At 38.8% G+C, this 21,262-nt stretch overlaps 1 protein-coding gene across 2 annotated transcripts in view; it reads right to left on the bottom strand.

The window, feature by feature from the left end:
- Positions 1 to 202: 202 nt before the first annotated feature.
- The window catches only part of COMMD10 (COMM domain containing 10), a 188,765-nt gene continuing 167,705 nt past the window's right edge, over positions 203 to 21,262 (bottom strand). For both annotated transcript variants that reach the window (XM_032842236.1, XM_032842237.1), the window contains 2 exons: positions 2,273 to 2,332; positions 203 to 1,547 (listed from right to left, as the gene is read on the bottom strand). In XM_032842236.1, the coding sequence (XP_032698127.1) occupies positions 1,509 to 1,547; positions 2,273 to 2,332 (99 nt within the window). In that variant the 3' untranslated portion in view covers positions 203 to 1,508. The remainder of the gene's footprint in view (positions 1,548 to 2,272; positions 2,333 to 21,262) is intronic.

Genomic DNA, 21,262 nt, shown 5'->3' with positions numbered 1-21,262 from the left:
CATTAAACCAATGAAAACTTCCAACTATCCATATTGTCACCGTCAGGAGGGTCTAACAAATTCAACTTGAGATGATGTATGTGTTTTTGTATATAAGAAGTCAGAAGGAATAGTTACGAAAATGTTTAAGTAGTCAGGTAGCTCCCTCTGGAACTGGCAGAACAGAGTGTAACAAAATAAGACAGCTCCCATAAGCTACATATGGAAATAAATGCCGCTGTATTATAAACAAGTTTTCCAGATAGCGTATCAATGGACATTAAAGAAACTTTTCAAATTAATCAACGACAGACAGCAACTGTAATATTACTTTCTGAAATCATCCGAACTCCCAATTGTTCTCATCAACGACATAAAGCACACATACAAAGAAAGGCACAAATTCCATACAGTGAACATTTACTTGAGGGACCATCAATGCAGATACCTCACAGAAGGAATGTGATATAATTTCAGTGGCTGGCTGTTAACCATAGGACATTTCTGAGATCAAATACCTTCATAAGAAGTCACGTTTGACTCAAATCAATGTCTACGACTCCCCCAATTTCTCCCCTCCTGTCTCCCCCTCCCACCTGCTCTGTCTCTGTGGAAACAACAGAGAAAAAATATTTCATTCATAAAAAATTCAACTGGTAATATTTTTATAGGCAACCATACTCACGTTTATATACAATCACAGTATAAGATACTGTGTACTTCAGTTCACCTAATTCTAAACATAAAAATTTTATTGACTTAAATTAATTAACATATTTATAGAAAGAAAATATAAAAGGTATCTGTTTTTGGAATTTTAAGGATAACTATTTAGCACTCATGACAATTATTTTTATTTATGATCAGAATCTCTCCCTTACTATGAAGTGAATCATTATTAATTTGCAGTACAAAGAAAAGCACACAGAAACCTGGACTATTATTAGATCATTACACTCAGACCAAAAAAATTAAAGTGCACATAGAAGCTCACACTGGAATTAACTGATTCACTACCACTAGCTCTATTTCAGATTTCGTTCCTATGTTATTTCCCAAGCAAAACATCATTATATTCAAGGAAAAACAAAGTATCTGATTGCACTTGCTTGCTTTCATGCTTTAATGAGGTAATGACTGGAGTTTTGTATTCTAAGGTACACAGTATCCCTTGTCTCTGTGGACCCTCCTTGATACATAAAGGTGTCATCTAACATGGAAAAAATGAGCAGGTCAGGCAATAAAGCAAAAACAAGACGGTAATAACAATATGGTATTTACTGTTTCCTTCCAAGCGAATGCATTCTTAGCAATTGTTTGCCGTTGGCTCACAGGAGGACAGAATGGGTATTAGAAGCTCTCGAGACAATGATTTCCCTTGACTGTTATTACTCTAAGAAGCGGTAAGCCCTGTTGTTTACAAGAGGAGAGCTACTGAATCCTTCGCAAAACAGAACCTGGCAGCCCATCTTCGGGGCAGAATGATGAGGTGGCAGGAGTGTGATGGACAAGCCAGTCTTCGGGAACAATCACGTGAGGGAATCCAGCTGCGCTTGTATGGTCTCCAGCTATTCAGACAGAGGAAACGAGAGAAAAGTTGCTGAAAGGCGAGAAATGCCTAGGAAGGGCTGCTCAGAAACTGGCCGAGGGGAGGGACAGACCGGCAGCAGCGACCACACATGTTACATCTATTCACACAGCAACAGATTCACCACATAGGAAAGTTTTCTTTTCATAAGAAGCTGTTAGAATTCATGGCTGCGATCTCTGTTTTCCAATGCGTCAAGGAAGATTTCTAAATTTGACTCTTTGAAATACCCCCAGCTGCTTTAATTTAAATGATCACTACATAAGACTTTTGAAGAAGGGTTGGGGGGGGGGGAGTGCATCTTCCTGGCTCACAAAGTCAGGATTTGGAAAGAAACAAGGACATTCACTCAAAGATAAAACTTCACAGGCCTGGCACCTCCCTTTCCTCTTGGGCCCGGAAATTAAAACATTTAATGTTAAATATACCTAAAGTGCCAGTGTGGCTAGGTATCACATAGTTCATTACTGAATACTTTGCTTTAAAGTAACAATCCTATTGCTTTAATTAAAACCATTTCCACTTTCTTCCTGATTTAGATTCTCTTCATCTCGGCAATGCTTCCTGCCATGAAACATACGGTGTTTACAAGGGATGTTTAAAGAACTTCGCTCCGTAATAGGTCATTTAAAAATAAGAATTCATAAAAAGAAGACAACATTATGTAAAACCCCACATAGCAGAAATTATTTTAAAAATACAGACCTTGTTATAGAAATCAAACAACTCCTTGTGACTGAATTCCACAAGAACTTTCTCCACACTCTGTATGGAAGAAGAAGAAAGAAGAACGAATTTAGCTGTATCCAATGTTTACTCCAGTTTTTTCTCTCTGGATAGCCCCAGAATATGCCCTATTATTTTCTGAGTGGTTTTAAAAAAAATACTTACCTGCTTCACTCAACCCCACTGTTCTAGAACTCACAGACGCGCTTAATGACACTCCACTTTAGCAAAAGGTTTCAACTCTACAGGGACATCTGTTCTTTAAGTTGCCTCCACAAAGGTTAATAAAATAGAAGCCAGTAAGAGAACAATTTCATTCTCTATTTTTTTTTCAAGATAGAGATAATATATGAGATTGTATTTCATCTTTCTCAGCAGTCCATTTGGAATCTAGCAAATACCATTACGCAAAGACACTGGAGGCGGCCTATCTGATTGAACTCATCCAGCCATTAATGCCTCCCGTCAGCACAGCTGCTGCCTCCAAGCATTAATCTAGCAGTTATGATCTTAACATGCTGAGATGGTTACCTTTTATAAGGTACAGACTCAGCAAAAGTTCACAATTAACATGACAGCTTCAAAGCGAAGACTTAACCAAGCTCCTCCTTTCCCTCAGATGTGACAGCGGAACCTTCGTGGGAGCTGTGGGTGCTGAGGGACACTGGGCACGTCTGCATAATGGCGCAGCAGAATGCAACGGGGATCTGGCCCCCCACAACCTGCTTTGGGATGACCTTGTAAACTGAGGGAACACTCAACGTAGCTCCTGAAGATTGGTCAAATGTGTCTGTTTTATTCAAGGTACTTCTGGCAAGCGCAAGTTAATGAAGAGAGACAATGCCAAGAATGGACTTCCCACTCTGATCACACTGTTGTGCTCACAGGACATCAAACGGGCACCATGAACTGAAGAGCGGACAGAGGCTGAAAACAGACATGAATTCATGTACTTCATTGCTTGTGGTCATTTCCAACATTCTCTTAATTCTACTTCTGTTTCTATGGCTACTTTTTCCTTTGTTTTATCTGTTTTAATGGTTTCCATTTCTACTTACAAAGCCAACATTTCCAAAACAAAGTATCTCCAGCTAACTGAGGAGAGTCAATGGGGCTGTGTTTAGATGTGGCACCTCCCTTCTCGAGAAGCTAAGGCACAGAGGATTAAATTCCACACTTTTTCTTTGCTCTTGTAACACCTACCTAAGTAGTTAAGCTTTAAAATGAATCAAGAAGCAGATCTGCCTTAAAGCCTGTTCCTTTAGGAAGGAGAAAAAAGTAGCAGGCTAACTGACACACATCATTGAACCTTCAAAGGTTGAAATCAGCATTATCTAGCAGTGCTATATTTCCTCCCAGCAGTTAAAGGGAAAAGACAGTCCTCAGTTTACCCTGTGGAAAAGCAAGGCAAGTTCATTACTCTCTCATCAATCCAAACGGTGGGGTTGGGGGTAGAGAACAAAGAACTGAATCAGTTTGTGAACAACTTGATTTGCTATACATACACCCGGGGGTCGTAGCCAAGCTGGGTTCTTGGATCCTGGATTTTGCTTTGTTTCAAGTTAGTATTTTCTAAAAGGCTGCACTGAGGAAAGGGAAGGAAGGTGACTTTGAAAACATACTTCCTAAAATAACAACAGCTGAAATAATGTGTGTGCCCGTGTGCACCTGTGTGTGTGTGTGTGTGTGTGTGTGTGTGTTTAAACGGCAGAGCTATGTATATAAATTTAGTGTCTTGCTTTACTGAAATACTTAGCCCCAAGAAGGGAAAATGCTGATACCCGAGATAAAATATGCAAAGAACTAATGCCAATGTCTGGCAGGTATAATCACTGATAGCTATTATCATTATCTTTTCCCATTCAACCCGCAGTGACTTAGGGAAGACCATGAAAATATGGGAGAATAAAGGAATGGCTTTAAGTGTTCCATGTCATGTGTACAGAGATTATTATTAGAATTTAAGAATCTACGTTTACCCAAGGGGTGGGCAAGGGCAGTTGTTTAAGGAGGGTAACGATGGAACTTAGATATGTAGGACAAAAAGGAAAGGGGGACTGGCTAAGAGCCAAGTCCTCACATTGTCACGCTCTGACATGACACCCCAGAGAGCCCAAGAATTCTAAATCCAAATCTCACCTGCCAGGACATTACTTAAGGTATGTTATCAAGAAAGCAGTATAGGTTGCATTTACTCAGTAGTTTGGTAACTTTATTTATGACTTTACATTTAGATATATGGCCTAAGGCCTCCATTTTTACTCCTGCTTTAGGTCCCACAAATATTAGGAATGTGTGTGATCAAAATCCTTCCTTGGACCATGACATTTTTAAGAGGAAAACACACTCTGAGACTTCTTTGAGAATTTAACTAGAAAGTCACAAATCTGCTTTATCAAACCACAGTCAACTCTCTAGCTTCATTTCTCTTCAGAAAATGTATGGAAGGTTCAGTTCACTAAGGAGGCATGTTTTCAAAAAACTTCTCTTCAGTTTTATGTCTGGACACAAATCAGTGGCCGTCTAGACCCAACAAGGATGTAAGTGCATTAAGTTTATTAAGAGTCCAATTATTATTATTTCAGGGGTGCCTGGCCTTGGATTGTCTAGCTCTAACACTCTGGGCCTCTGACTCAACTCATGGTTCATTAGTATCTTTGTTAAGGGAAGAAGAGAAAATAAAACTGATATTCAAACCAGTGCCATCTCAGCTATCAGTCCCAACTCTAACAACAAGCTTTCAGGAGGAAGATGCAGAAAATCCTGGCTACAGTTTTATAGGCTATATTGGATGATGGGCTTAATTATCCATGTGCTGTCTATCACTGTCAATAGATGATGAGACTTGACTATTTGGTCCTGTTTTTTTTTTTTTTTTTTTTTCCTTCCAAATAGTCAAAAAGATAGTCTGGACAATAAACTGTAGCCTACTATGTCATACTAAATAAGAAGAGAAATATCTTAGTGACATAAAATGACAGTTGCAAGTAATCAAAATGCACTGTCATTTTATCAATCACATGTCAAAAGTATTTTCAACTTGGACTACTCACCTCTAATCACTTGGTGAAAGAAAGTAATACATGTATGTATTTTTTTATGTACAGGTATATATAGATATATCTTAGGTAGTACTGTATTTCGCTTTTTACAAAGTCAAATGTTTAGGGAAGAAGTTTATGGGAACATTACATCCCCATTCTTCCAGGAATCAGATACAAGCAATATTTTTATACAAGGCAAATTGCATTTTAAGTTGAAAGAATTTTTTTTTTTTAAAGGTAATTCTAACAAAGAGTTTATACGGTCTTCCAAAGGAATATAATGACTAGGCAAGTACTAAAAATTATTTCTGGGAGGGCTTTTCACTGCTTGTGTGTTTAAAGGTATATCAATGGATACTACTGGCTATTATCCAAAACTCATGGGTAACACTTCGTAGATCTGATAAAGAAGGAAGAAAAAGTAAATTCAGACATAAAGGAAGAAAATGAGAGCAATATAATAATAATAGGGGCTTCAGCACCCCACTGACTTCAATGGATAGATCATTTAGACAGAAAAATCAATGAGGAAATAGTAGCCTTAGCTGACACATAGGACCACATGGACTTAACAGACATATACAGAACATTCCATCCAAGAGCAGAATACATATTCTTCTCAAGTGCACATGGAACATGCTGCAGGAAAGGTTACGTGTTAGGTCACAAAACAAGTCTTAATAAATTTAAGAAGATGGAAATCATATCAAGCATCGTTTGCTACCCTAGAGGTATGAAAATAAAGTCAATCACAAGAAGAAAGCTGGAAAAACTGAAAACATGTGGAGGCTAAACAATATGCTAATAAATAAACAATGAGTCAACAGAAAAAGAATAAATAAAAATACCTTGAGACAAATAAAAATAGGAACACAACAGTTCAAAATCTATGGGATATAGCAAAAATACACCTAAGAGGGAAGTTTATGGCAATACAGAGCCACCTTAAGAAATAAAAAAAAAATCTCAGGGCGCCTGGGTGGCTCAGTGGGTTAAGCCGCTGCCTTCGGCTCAGGTCATGATCTCAGGGTCCTGGGATCGAGTCCCGCATCGGGCTCTCTACTCAGCAGGGAGCCTGCTTCTCTCTCTCTCTCTCTCTCTCTCTCTCTCTGCCTGCCTCTCTGTCTACTTGTGATATCTCTCTGTCGAATAAATAAATAAAATCTTAAAAAAAAAAAAAAAAAAAAAAAATCTCAGATAACCTAACTTTACACCTAAAGGAATGAGAAAAAGAATAAGTAAAACCAAAGTTAGTAGAAGAAAGGAAATAATAAAGATAAGAGTGGATATAAGTGAAACAGAGACAGAAAAAAAAAATCAATAAAACTAAGAGCTAGTTCTTAGAAAAGATAAACAAAAGTGCTAAACCTTTAGCCAGACCTATCAAGAAAAAAAAAAAAAAAGAGAGGGCCCATATAAAATCAGAAATGGGAGAAGAGAAATTATAACCAATACCACAGAAATACAAAGGATCATAAGGCAGTACTACAAAAAAAAATTACATGCCAACAAATGGGATAACCTAGAAGAAATGAATAAATTCCTATAAACACACAATCTTTCAAGACTGAGTCCAGAAGATACAGAAAATCTGAACATACTGATGACTAGTAATGAAGTTCAATCAGTAATAAAAAAAACCCATCCCAACAAACAGAAATCTTAGATCATCCTCACAGGTGTATTCATAAAAGATTTCAACTGGAGTTAATACCTATCCTTCTCAAACTATCCCAAAAGACTGAAGAAGGAATGCTTCTAGACTCATCCTATGAGGACAGAATTACCCAGATACCAAAAGCAGACAAAGTGACCATAAAAAAAGAAAACTGCAGGCAAATATCCTCAAGATTGATGCAAAAATCCTCAACAAAATATGAGCAAACTAAACTCAACCACACATTAAAAGGATCGATCATACACTACAATCAGGTAGAATGTATTCCAAAAATGCAAAGACAGTTCAACACCCACAAATTCATCAATGTGATACATCAAACTAACAGAAAGGATAAAAATGATATGATCATCTCAACAGATGCAGAATTTTATCAAATGCAATATACAGTTATGATAAAAACTCTTGACAGCGTGGATATAGAAGGAATGTACCTAAGACAGACCCACAGCTAACATCATACTGGGTGATGGAAGGCTGACAGCTTTCTTTTCCTCTAAGGTCAGTACGAAGACAAGGATGCCACTCTCACCACTTTTTATTCAACATAGTTCTGGAAGTCTTAGCCATAGTAACTGCACAAGAAAAAGAAACAAAAGGCACTCAAATTGGAAAGGAAGATGTAAAAGTGTGCAGATGACATGATACTAGATACAGAGAACCTTAAAGACTCTGCCAAAAAACTATTAGAACTAAAAAACTCAGTAAAATTGAAGGATACAAAATTAAAATACACAAATCTGTGACATTTCTATACAATTACAACAAATTATCAGAAAGAGAAATTTAAAAAACAATATTTCTCACAGTTGCATCAGAAAGAATAAAATACCTAGGAATAAATTTAACCAAGGAGGTAAAAGACCTCTACTCAAAAAACTACAAGACACTGATGAAAGAAACTGAGATGACACAAACAAATGAAAGATATTCTGTGGTCAAGGATTAGAACTAATATTGTTAAAATGTTAGTATCACCCCAAACAGTCTACAGATTCAATGCAATCCCCATTGAAAACCAATAGCATCTTTCACAGAAATAGAACAATCCTAAAGTTTGTACAGAATCAAAATAATTTAAAGGAATCTTGAAAAAGAAGAACAAAACTGGAGGTATGACAATCCCAGATATCAAGATGTAATACAAAGCTGTTGTCGTCAAAACAGTATAGTACTGGTGCACACACACATACACACACACGCACGCACACTAGAGATCAACAGAACAGAGAGGCCAGAAATAAACCTATGCTTATATAGTCAATTCACCTTCAAAAAAAGGAGGCAAGAACATACTGTTGGGTCCATGGTCAAAGGAGCGAGACTGATACAAAGCAAAGGTCAAGCAAAGCTTTATCTGCTGACCGGCCAGGGCCGTCTCTTGCAAAGAGGCGACCTCTCTCTGCCTTACAGACTAGCTTTTAAGGGCAAAGGCCATGTTGTGGGCCTGGCCATGCACAGGTGGCCAATGAGATTGTAACCCAGAGAAAGCTGCACAGTCCTGCTAGGTCACACATAAGTGACCAATTGAATTACAATTTACCCTAGTAGATAGCTGAACCAGCCTATCACCTTGGTCAGAACTGCCGCCCAAAGGGCTCCCAAAGGGCGGGGCCCATACTCCTTGGTAGCTAGGAGCCAGTGTGCGCCCCCACTGATTGAACACCTCCACCCGGCCTGCCCCACCCTCGTATTTGGGCTTTGTTACCTGGGACTGGTTTCCGGGACTTGCTTTTAAGTAAGATCCCTGGGCAGGGGGTGGTGGGGGGCAGGGTCAGGATTGAGCTGCTCTGGCTAAATAGGCCCTTACACATACCATGGGAAAAAGTTTCCTCAATAAATGTAGCTGGACAGCTACACGTGAAAGAATGAAACTGGACCACTTTCTTTCACCGTATACAAACATACACTCAAAACCAACTAAAGACTTAAGTTTAAGACCAGAAACCCTGAAACTACTGGAAGAAAACACAGGCAATAAACTCTTTGATGTCAGTCTGAACAAGACTGTTTTGGATCCGTCTCCCCAGGAAAGGGCAATAAAAGCAAAAGTAAACAAATGAGACTACATCAAATTAAAAAGCTTTCGTATGGTAAAGAAAACCATCAACAAAACAAAAAAGCAAACTACTGAACGGAAAGAAGATATTTGTAAATGAAATAACTGATAGTGTGTTAATTACCAAAATATATGAAAAATTTCACACAACTCAATAGGAAAAAACCCCAAACAACATGAATAGGAGACAAGCAGAGGAGTGGAACAGACATTTCTCCAGAGACTTACAGATGGCCAACAGACAGACATATGAAAAGGTGCCCAACATCACTCATCATCAGGAAAATGCAAAACCAAACCACAGTGAGGTATCATCTCAGGACTTGTCAGAATGGCTGTTAACAAAAGGACAAGAAATAACAAGTGTTGGCAAGAATGGGGAGAAAAGGGAACTCCCCTGCGCTGTTGGTGGAAATGTAAATTGGTGCAGCCACTATGGAAAACAGTAGGAAGGTTCTTCAAAAAATTAAAATAGGACTACCATATGGTTCAGCAATTCGGTCTCTGGCTGTTTATGAAAACAAAAACAAAAACAAAAACAAAAAACAACCAACAAATCACCAATCTGAAGAGATACATGCGCACCTATGTTCACTGCAGCATCATCTGTAATAGCCAAGATATGGAAGCAACCTAAATGTCCATCAATGGATGAATGGATAGAGAAGATATCGTATATATAAATATAATGGAATATTAATCATAAAAGAGAATGAAACCTTGCTATTCGTGACAACATGGATATATGTAGAGGGTATTATGCTAAGTCAAGTAAGTCAAACAGAGAAAGACAAGTACTGTATATTTTCACTTATAAGGGGAATACAGAAAACAAACGAACCAACAAAACAAAGCAGAAACAGACTCATAGATAACAGGGAACAATCTGGTGGTGGCCAGAGGGAAGAGGGGGTGAGGGGACAAGTGAAACAGGGAAAAAGGATTAAAAGGTATAAACTTCCATTTATAAAATAAGTAAGAAATAGGAATACTATGTACAGCACAGGGAATATAGTTAATAATATGTAACAATTATATATGGTCACAGTTGGTAGCTAGTTTATCACGGTGATCACCTTGTAATGCACATAAATGCACGTATACATCTGAAGCTAAAGTTGACCCTTGAACAACATGGGACTTAGGGGAGCTGGCCCCCCATATAATCGAAAATCCACATGTAACATTTAACTCTGACCAAACTGAACTACTAACAGCCCACTGTTGACCAGAAGCCTTACAGATAACATAACTAGTCGATTAATACATATTCTGTAAGTTACATGAATTAGATACTGTTTTTACTTTATATACTGTTTATACTTATCATAAAGTAAGCTACAAAAAAGAAAATATCATTAAGAAAATCATAAGGAAGAGAAAATGCATTTACAGTGCTGTACTGTATTTTTTTTTAAAAGATTATTTATTTGACAGACAGAGATCACAAATAGGCATAAAGGCAGGCAGAGAGAGAGAGGAGGAAAGCAGGCTCCCCCGCTGAGCAGAGAGCCCGATGCGGGGCTCGATCCCAGGACCCTGGGATCATGACCTGAGCCAAAGGCAGAGGCTTTAACCCACTGAGCCACCCAGCCGCCCCTACAGTGCTGTACTGTATTAATGGAAAAAAAAAAAAATCCATGTATAAGTGAACCTGCCTGGTTCAAACCCAGACTGTCCAAGGGTTACCTGTAATATAATATTGCACACCACATATACTTTAAGAAAAACAAAAGAAAAAGAAAATTCACCCTAGGGCTTTAGCTGTAATGGATAACTTCTAGGAAAACTCTTTTAGATATGGACCACACAGGTCTCACAAAAATTGTCAGGTTATTCGTGTTTATATCATTCCTTCTTCCTGTAAATGTAGACAATATGAAATTCCGTAAGTGTGCTTTTATTTTTTTTTTTTTTCAAAAGATTTTATTTATTTATTTGAGAGAGAGAGAATGAGAGAGAGAGGGAGGGCAGGAGAGGAGAGAGATCAGTGGGAGAAGCAGACTCCCTGCCGAGTAGGGAGCCCGACAGGGAACCAGATCCTGGAATTCCAGGATTGTGACCTGAGCCGAAAGCAGTGGCTCAACCAACTGAGCCACCCAGCCGCCCCCATAACTGTGCTTTTAAATAAAAGCATTACAGTTGTTTTTCACACACACACAAAAAATAGGGTCACAAACTAGGGAAAGAGCCCAAATGTCCACAGACTGATGAATGGGTAAAGAAGTTGTTATATGTATATATATGATGGAATATTACTCAGCCATCAGAAAGAATGAAATCTTGCCATTTGCAAGGACATGGATTGTAAGGACCTATTTTAGCCAGAACACTTCTATCTAGGTTAAACAATAGCCTTGTTGTTTAACCCTTAAACTGTCCCTGCCCTGCTTCCTCCAGGGTACTTACTCAAAAACAAGTCCCAGAAACCAGCCCCAGGTAACAAAGCCCAAATACAAGGGTGGGTCAGGCCAGGTGGAGACATCCAATGGGGGGGCGGAAGGCACATACTGTCTCCCTAGCTACCAAGGAGTATGGGCCCTGCCCTTTGGGAGCCTTTTGGGTGCCAATTCTGACGAAGGTGATAGGCTGGTTCAAATATCTACTAGAGTAAATTGTAATTCAATTGGTCACTTACCTATGACCTAACATGACTCTGCAGCTTTCTCTGTGTGTTACAATTTCATTGGCCACCTGTGTGTGGCCAGGCCCAACCACATGGCCTTTGCCCTTAAAAGCTAGTCTGTGAAGCAGAGAAAGGTCGCCCTCTCTGTAAGAGGCACGGCCCTGGCTGGTCAGTCTGATTCTTGATGCTTGGGGCGAAATAAAGCTTTGCTTGACCTTCGCTTTGTATCAGTCTCGCTCCTTTAATCACGGACCCATTATTGGGGACCTAACAGATGGAGCTAGAGGGTATTATCCTAAGCAAAATACATCAGTCAGAGAAAGACAAATACCGCATGATTTCACTCATATGCGAAATTGAAGAAAGAGGACAGACGAACTATATGTGAAGGGGGAGAAGAAAAGGAGAGAGGGTAACAAGCCGTAAGAGACTCATGACGATAGAGAACAAACTGAGGGGAGATGGAGGGAGCTAGGTGGGGGATGGGCTAGACGGCAGATGGGCAGTAAGGAGGGTACTTGTTGTGATGATCCCTGGGTGTTATATGTAAGTGATGAGTCACTGAATTCTACTCCAGAAACCAATATTGTACTGTATGTTAACTAAAATTTCAATTAAAAAAAAAAAGAAAGAAAGAAAGAATTGCTCAATTAGAAAAGTAAAAAATAAAGAATAGGCTCATACGATTTTATGTATTCTGGAAGTCCTGCCACTGGTAATCACCTACATTACCTGACACGGGTATCACCTACAATGCCTCATACTAATTTTAAAACAGTCCAAGGAGGTAGGCATGCCATAAAATATTTGTCTTTAACAGATGAGCACATGGAGGCACACTGTGGTAAGAAAACCACCTAAGGAAACAACCATGTAACAATGGACAATGAACTAGAAGGGTCAGAGCAGGAAATTAAGGGCTATCCAGAACTGTATGTGAGATAAAGTATGGATAACTATCAATAGGTAAATGTTATCAGAGAAAAAAGGAAGTAATTTAATAACACCCAACCACGTCAAGATACTATTATACACTCTCTTCCAAGTAAATGAAGACTTTCTTAAACATTAAAAGGGAAGTCAGTAAGAAAGATAGTTTTTTGGTGTTATTTTGCTTTGTTGTTATTGTGTGGCTGGGGTTGAGGAGTGTGGGTCATGTGTTCTGAGTCATCCAGACTACTGCATGCCCCCTTTTTGGAGACAAAAGTGCTCGTACCCCAATGTGCTTTGGACACTACTATAAGTGATACCTGCTCATGTGAGAACAGACCAGAATAATATTTTTCTTAGTTTGATACAATCTTCCCTAATCTAACTTAAAAAGTTTTATTTCCCAGAAGACTCTTCCCACAAAAAAAAAAAACCCAAACCTCTCTGTACTCCAACCAAACTGTTGTATTATCTCCCAAATATCCCACACTTTCCTGCCAGTTTTTATTCATCTCCTTCCAGATGGAGTGTAATTCTAAGTGGATGAGATAAAATGAAAAAGCTAAAAGAAAATATACATGAATTTCTCCATAAACCTGGAGGATATAAAGACTCCCTTAAATTGACAAGAAAATACGCTAACCATATAATCTTTAGTTGGCAAAGAAGCTGCTAGTAAATTAACTATAAAGAAAATGTATATTAATATACATTTTATATATGTATAATATACATACATGTATATTATGTATGTATGTATAATATACATACACATACATTATATATATAATATATATAAAATATATATAATATATATAAAATTCTGTAACCAGAATATAAAATATATAAATATATTAAAATCTAGAACGTCCACTCATCAAGTCACATCATCAAAAGACTAAAAAGGAAAGCTAGAGACTCATAGCCAGAATACACAAAAATGCCCACAAATCAATAAAAAAGAGCAAAACTGGGATGAAAAAAGGATAAGAACATATACATAGTCATTGCATTGTACACCTAAATCTAATACCATATTGTGTCAATTACACTTCATGAAAAGACAAAAAGAAAGCCACATGAATGGTGGTGTTTGGCTGGTGTGACGGAGCAATCTATCAGGAGACTCACATGATGTTAGATGATATTGTGAAGAGGAGATCCAGCTAATGTGTTGATCTCCAAGCCTGCCTCTGGTGGAATACAAGCGGGAAAGAACCTAAAAATTATGGACAGCTCTCCTCTTGGTGGATTTCCTGGCAGTTTCCCCAGGAGAGAGGGGCTACTCCAGGTTGCTCAGGAGCACTCTGGCATGACAGCCTTGTTCTGATTTAGAAAAAGAAAAAGGAAAAAAAAAAAAAAGAGGATAAGAGAGTTGAACAGTCATTTCACATAAGATGTCCAAACAGCCAAAATGAATCGAAAATATATTAGCAACCATACTGCTGGAAGGCATGAAAACCTGTGTAACTACTCTGAAAACTTGTCTGGTATTATTTACTAAAGCTGAATACATGAATGCCCTTTGACCCAAAATTCACTCCTAAGTATTAGTATCATGTTCAATTGAAATATACACATTTGGACACCAGGAGACAAGAATATTGAGAACATCAATATTCAAAAAAACCAAAAAATGGAAGAAACCATTCTTTCAGTGGAAGAATACATAAATTGTAGTATGGCAATACAATGGATGGTTATACAGACATGAAAATAAGCTACAGCTAAATATGACATCATGCATGACTCCCAAATATCTAAATGTCAGAGAAAGGCACAGAAGACACATATTGATTGGTTTCATTTATATCAGGATTTTAAAAAACAACAGTTTTAAAAAGGTTTTAGAGGGGTGCCTGGGTGGCTCAGTGGTTTAAAGCCTCTGCCTTCGGCTCAGGTCATGATCCCAGAGTCCTGGGATCGAGTCCTGCATCGGTCCTTATCTCTGCTCAGCAGGGAGCCTGCTTCCTCCTCTCTCTGACTGCCTCTCTGCCTACTTGTAATCTCTGTCTGTCAAATAAATAAATAAAATCTTAAAAAAAAAAAAAAGGTTTTAGAGACAAATGCTTATGTAGGACAACTATAAAGTAACAAAGATATTACCAGAAGTATTAGAATAGTGATCACCTCTGGGTGACCAGACAGAGGAGGAAGTAATTGGGAGGAAACATGAGGGAGGGTTCTGACATAATGACAATAGTGTATATGTATCTTGATCATGAAGGGTCAAAGTTGCTCTTTTATAAGTCACTATGCTCTTTCTGTATGTGTGTCATATTTCCCCAATTAAAAAAAAAAAAAAGGTGGGGCGCCTGGGTGGCTCAGTGGGTTAAAGCCTCTGCCTTCGGCTCAGGTCATGATCTCAGGGTCCTGCATGCTCCCCCTCTCTCTGGCTGCCTCTCTGCCTACTTGTGATCTCTGTCTGTCAAATAAACAAATAAAATCCTTAAAAAAAAAAAAAAAAGAGAAGATGGCACTGCTAGGTGTTAAATTCATTCATTTTTATTCAATACATAACAGATTAAATACCTACAAGTCTTGGTCTAGACAGTAGTCTACATACACTTAAGGAGAGATGGAGACAAAAATGCCCCTTCCTCTAGTTAATAAGAGTGACAACAAATAATATTTGTAACAATAACACCAACAACAATAACAACCCACATAATACGTGTGGAAATGTCTGTTGGTGTTTGGTGTTAGGAAGAAATAATAAAGCAGGGAAAGGGGATGTTTGTTTGGAGGCGGGTAAGTGGAGATTCAGGGGTAGGTAGGAAAGATCTCACGGAGATGGTGATATCTCAGTTAAAATTTAAAAGAAGTGAGAGAGGAAAAAGACAACCCATAGGGCAGAAGAAAATACTTGCAAATCATTATCTAATAAGCATATAAAACCCAAAGATATAAAGAACTCCTATAATTCAACAACAAAAAGACAAGGCCAATTAAAAAAAAAAGGCAAAGAACAGAACAAAAAAGATACACAAATGGTTAAGTAAGCACATGAAAAGAAAATCAACATCAGTCATTAGGGAAATGCAAATCAAAACTGCAATGAGATAACTCTTCATGCTTAGTAAGAAGGATATAATTGTGGGGGTGAGGACGAGAAAACCCAAGTGCTGGTGAGGATCTCATGAAATTGGATCCATATACATTGCTAGCAGGAATGTAAAATGGTGCAGTGGCTGTGAAAAACAGCATGAAATTCCTAAAAACGTTAAATAAAGAATTACTGTATGACCTAGCAATTCCATTCCTGAATATATACCCAAAGAAATGATGACAGGGACTGAAACAGATACCTGTAAACCAATGTTTCTAGTTATCTTCTCAACAGCTATGTAAGGCAATATGTAGACCTAATAGCAGTTAAGATTTTGACGAAAAGATGATAGCTGAAGCAAAACCATAAGGAACATGTAAATGTTACTCAGAGTAGTGCATTTTATACATGTTTACTCCTCCCTCAACCATTAGTTTAGGCCCTGTTGTGGGCTGAGTTCTGTCTCCCCAAACTTCACTTTGAAATCCTAACCCCTGGTATGTCAAAATGTAATTGTATACAGCATTAAGGTCTTAAAGAGGTAATTAAGGTAAAAGAGGTCATGGAGATGGGTCCGAGTCCAACATGACAGGTTTCCTCGTAAAAAGAGGAGATTAGCACCCAGAAGGAAGACCATGTGAAGACACTGGGAAAATATGGCCATCCATAAGCCAAGAAAGAGGTCTTAGAAGAAACCAATCCTGTTGACATCTTGATCTCAAACTTCAAACCTCCAGACTATGAGTAAGTAATTTTCTGTTACAAATGACCCAGTCTGATGTGCTCTGTTAGGGCAGCCCTAGCAAACTCAATAGGCCCCATCTTTCGGGATGGACAGAAGAGAAGAGCTTTTTTCTAAGATCTATGGAAAGCCATTGGAGACTTTTAAGTATAAGAATGATATAATTACATCTGCATATTAACAATTGCCTTTGGCTTTTATTTGTAAATCGAGTTGGCCAAACTGGATGCATTAGTCTGGGCCAGACACTGATTTGACCTAATGTGATGGCAATAGTGATAAAGTAGAAAGATTTAAGATATGATTTAGAGGTGGTTAGAGACAGCACTTGGTGACAGATTGGAGTGAGGGTGTGTGTGGAGGAACAGAAGTAGTCAGAATGACTCTCAGCTCTCTGGCAAAAGAAACTGGATGGAGGAAGCAGAGGTAAGGAAATGCTAGAGAAGATCTGAAAAAGGAGCAAACCCAAGGGGCAGTTTCAGACACAAGGAGCTCGATTATGTGAGATTTCTGAAAATAAGTATCTAAAAAGCCAAAAAAGAGAAACATACTTGATATTTTGTTATGATATATTAATACTTAAAACAGCAAGAGTGGGGCACCTGGGTGACTCAGTCAGTTAAGCTTCTGGCTCTTGATTTCAGCTCAGGTCATGACCTCAGGGTTGTGGGACCAGTTGCCCCGTTGGGCTCTGCACTCAGTGGGGAGTTGGCTTGAGGATTCTCTCCCTCTGCCCCTTCCCCTGCTCATGCTCCTTCCCTAAAATAAGTAAATATTTATTTATTAAGTAACTTAAATACAAAATTATCTCTTAAATAAATAAATCCTGAGTGCAGAGCCTACTTAAGATTCTCTCTCTCTTGGGCTGCCTGGGTGGCGTAGTTGGTTAAGCAGCCAGCTTGATTGTGGCTCAGCTCATGATCTGGGGTCCTGGGATTGAGCCCTGTGTGGGGCTCCATGCTCAGCAGGGAGTCTGCTTGAGAATTCTCTCCCTTTGTCCCTCTCCCTGCTTGTGCTCTCTCTCTAAAATAAACAATCTTTAACAAAACAAAACAAAACAAAACAAGACTGCAGAGTGGATAGGATTGCCCAGGAAAAGAATGTAGTATGAGAAGAGAGGGAAGCCTGGGGCTGAACCCCACGGAACTCCAGGATCTAGGGTAGGTGGGTGTTCTCTAAATGACAAGTACCACCAGGTTCACAAATTACGTTCAGAGAAATTAAGTTAAGAGCACCGACAGCTGCATGGTACTTGGAAATGTAGGGTGAGCATTTATTACATGGATCAAAATAATTTAGTGAGTTAGTATACAGGCAATAAAACTAGGTAGCTTATTTTCAAATATGTCTTCAATCTTCCATTTTCCAGTAAAACACATTAAAGTCACTAATATTATTAGGTAAACATATACAGACTAGAAGATTTACTCTCTTTCTTCTGCCTTCTACATATAAGGTTACAACCAAGAACCCATTTAGGAAATTCATTACTTACATTGCCTAAGCCAGTCTCCTGCACTAAAACCCAACTTAGACTTTCTGCATCCTTTCTGAACACACTGCAAAGTGAAAATGAGAGTACGAGATTAAAATTCTGCCAACTTCTTAAAAGATAAGAAAGATGTATTTGTTCTGCCACTCCTTTTCATTTTTAATTTGTAGTCCCGTCTACAAGCACCTGGATGGGTATTAGCAAAATTCCCATGGAAATAAAAGTCAGTAAGGCCTTCAGAGAGGTCTAACTTGATGAAAGCTGACAGTAAAAATATCCTCTGCTTTCCCATTAGTTGGGAATTAGGAACACATACACATTTTCCAAGAGAGAAATGCATTAGCCCCTGCACAAATCACCCAAGTAAAAACAGCCTCTAACTAACACAAATATCAACTAGCTAAGAGTTAAACCAAATTTACACTGCTTAGTTGGCTATCGGAATTAGAAATGATACAATTAGCTTTTCAACTAGGAAATCAGGAGGGAAGGATTCCAGTAAAAGAAAACGACCAATCTCATGTTCTGATTGAATCTAAAAATGCTTTGCTAAATACTCAAAGAGAAAATTTTCTCCTTTTCAGTTATAGAAACGAAGGGCAAAGATAGTATGTAAATAATATTTCAAGCTCTACTGAATGCTGAATGGGCTTATAAAACAAAAATCATTAGGCACCGTTTATTTAATAAATACACCTACAGATTATGTTCCCTCTAAGTATATGCAGGAAAAGGTAATTGTAAATACAGTCCAGTATCTCTATCTACTATTATTGCTCAAAAAAAAAACTAGGGATGAAATTTAAGCTCTCACCACAGACTGAAAAAAAAAATCCCCATGAAATTCTACTGTTACATACAAGCATTAGCCATTTCTGTCGCCCATAAAATCTCATCAGTCAAGAAACATTACAGATTGCCAATACAATGACAAACAGGGAGGTATATACCCTTGACCAAAGAAAGGTCCTTCTCTAGGTAGGCTGGTTGCCCTTTACAGCTACACTCCCGACGACAGGAAGAAGGTACATGGGACAAAAAGGAGGAAGGGATCCGCTGCCCATCTGTCAGATCAGTGGAATCAATCCTGGCAACCAAAGGGGTGACAGATGTTACAACCAGCTCTGATTCATATGATGCCAGCTTGGGAAGATGCGAGCACAAGCATCATAGGTAGAGGGGAAGCAAATTTCCACTTTTCTCTGGAGCAGCTTGACTACATGACCTCCCAAGGTCCTTTTCAGTTCAAGGGCCTGAAGATGTGGAAAGGCAAACCTATGCAAACAAACTACACCGGTGAAGTGAGGTCATGAAGAGAACCACAAAATGTCAGTGAGAAAGAGCTTTGGCAATAAGCTAGTTCAACCCTTTTATTCAAAAGATGAGGCAGCTGGTCCCAGAGAGATGAACCAACAGGAAGTGTATAACGGGGAGACAAATCATTGTTCCTTCCACTTCAGTGTTACTATGAGCTCTTAAGATAAAACAGTGCTTTCACCTGCAGATCGAGCTAATTTATAGAAAAAAGTTCTCTCCATGAACTTGCACATTTACATCCCCTCTCTGAGTCTACACAGAAATACATAAAAGTGATGCTGAGGGTAAATATTTTGATAAATAAGGCTGATGAGACATGAACATGTCTTAAGTAATGGAGAAATAATGTGGAGTTAAAGCCTTCAAACCTCAAAATTTTTCAGAAAAAAAAAGCTAATCTATTTATCTTAAATTAATTAAAAAAAAAAGAACCACTAGGAGTATTTCATAAAAGTAAACATGGTACCATTGCTATGTTTAAAATTCTAATTCCAAACAAACAAAAATATGTCAGCCCAATGCATACAGTGTATCACAGAGACAGAGAGAAATAATCACTTGCACCTGACCGTGAAGCTTATTTAGATCGCTCCACCAAACCCAGTGATTCCAAAGGCTCTTCCTGAAAATAACTGCCTGGTCCAGTAGGTCCCAACATCTCCTGGGCATGGAGGGCCCTGCTGCTGGAGGAGGGGAGAAGGCAAACTGGAAACCTGAGCTGGTACAAGATGTGACAAAAGCTACGAAAGGACAACGGCAATAAAGAGATGTACAAGCCACAAAAGGTATTTTCCTCCAAATTATAGCTTTTTTTAAGTCTTTGAAAAATAGACAAAATGCTTGTCTATTTAAGAATGTAGGCAGTATATACAAAGCAAAACCAAATGTCATACTTATTAGCAGAGCATTCAAGACTTTTGAAAATCTGGCCCCTGACTCCTCCTGTAGCCTGGAATTCTAGCCTCCTGTCCTCTCAAAGCACCCTATGCACCAGCAGTACCAGCAAGCGCTGCACAGTGTCCTTTGGGTCTTTGTTCAAGCTGTTCTGTGTTGTCTTAGCAGCACTCCCAATGGCTCTACCCATGCCTTCGCATGTGTATGTGCATTTGGCTAGACCCTTTAATTCTCAACTCAGTTGATGTAACAGCCCCCCATGCATATCTCAATCACTGCCTGTCCCTACAGTAATATGGGGTGGAATGACCCATCTTTGTACGATATGTGGTAGGCTCTTCAAGGGCCGCGGGCTATGCCTTCTTTAGGTAGACCAATAGCCAAGTACAGTACTGATCATAGTACTTAGTGACATACAAGTTTATTGAGCTCTCTCTCTCTCTCTCTCTCTATATATATATATATATATATATATATATATTTATTTATTTATTTGTTTGGAGAGACAGACAGACAGCTCCTGCATGTGAGCAGGGGTGGGAGGGGCAGGAGAGGGAGAGAGAGAATCTCAAGCAGGCTGCATGCCCAGGGTGGACCCTGAGGTAGGGCTTGATCTCATGACCCTGAGATCATGACCTGAGCTGAAATCAAGAGCTGGATGCTCAATGGACTGAGCCCCCCACATGGCCCTTAACTAAGCTCAGTGTTAAGGTAGTTGTGGGGTACCTGGGTGGCTCAGTGGGTTAAGCCTCTGCCTTCGGCTCAGGTCATGATCCCAGGGTCTTGGGATCGAGCCCCGCATCGGGCTCTCTGCTCAGCAGGTACCCTGCTTTCCCGTCTCTCTCTGCCTGCCTCTCTGTCTACTTGTGATCTCTCTGTCAAATAAATAAATAAAATCTTAAAAAAAAAAAAAAAGAGAAGATGGGTGCTAAATTTAAATATGCCTTTTTCTTTTAGTGAGAGTAATGATAGAGAGTATCAGAGTAATTGGATTTTGTCTAAATGGTAACAATATTTTCCAAACATACTATATAGTATTTGCCCCACTAATGGGGGTCTCATAAGTCTTGTTTATTCAGTATATATGAGGATTATAAAGTACAGTTACTTATCAATAATTTCCTACTTAGCTTGAAAA

The sequence above is a fragment of the Lontra canadensis genome, unplaced genomic scaffold (assembly GCF_010015895.1).
Source record: "Lontra canadensis isolate GAN:19392208 unplaced genomic scaffold, GSC_riverotter_1.0 scaffold126, whole genome shotgun sequence".
Lineage (NCBI taxonomy): Eukaryota > Metazoa > Chordata > Mammalia > Carnivora > Mustelidae > Lontra > Lontra canadensis.
This window is presented reverse-complemented; position numbering and strand designations above follow the sequence as displayed.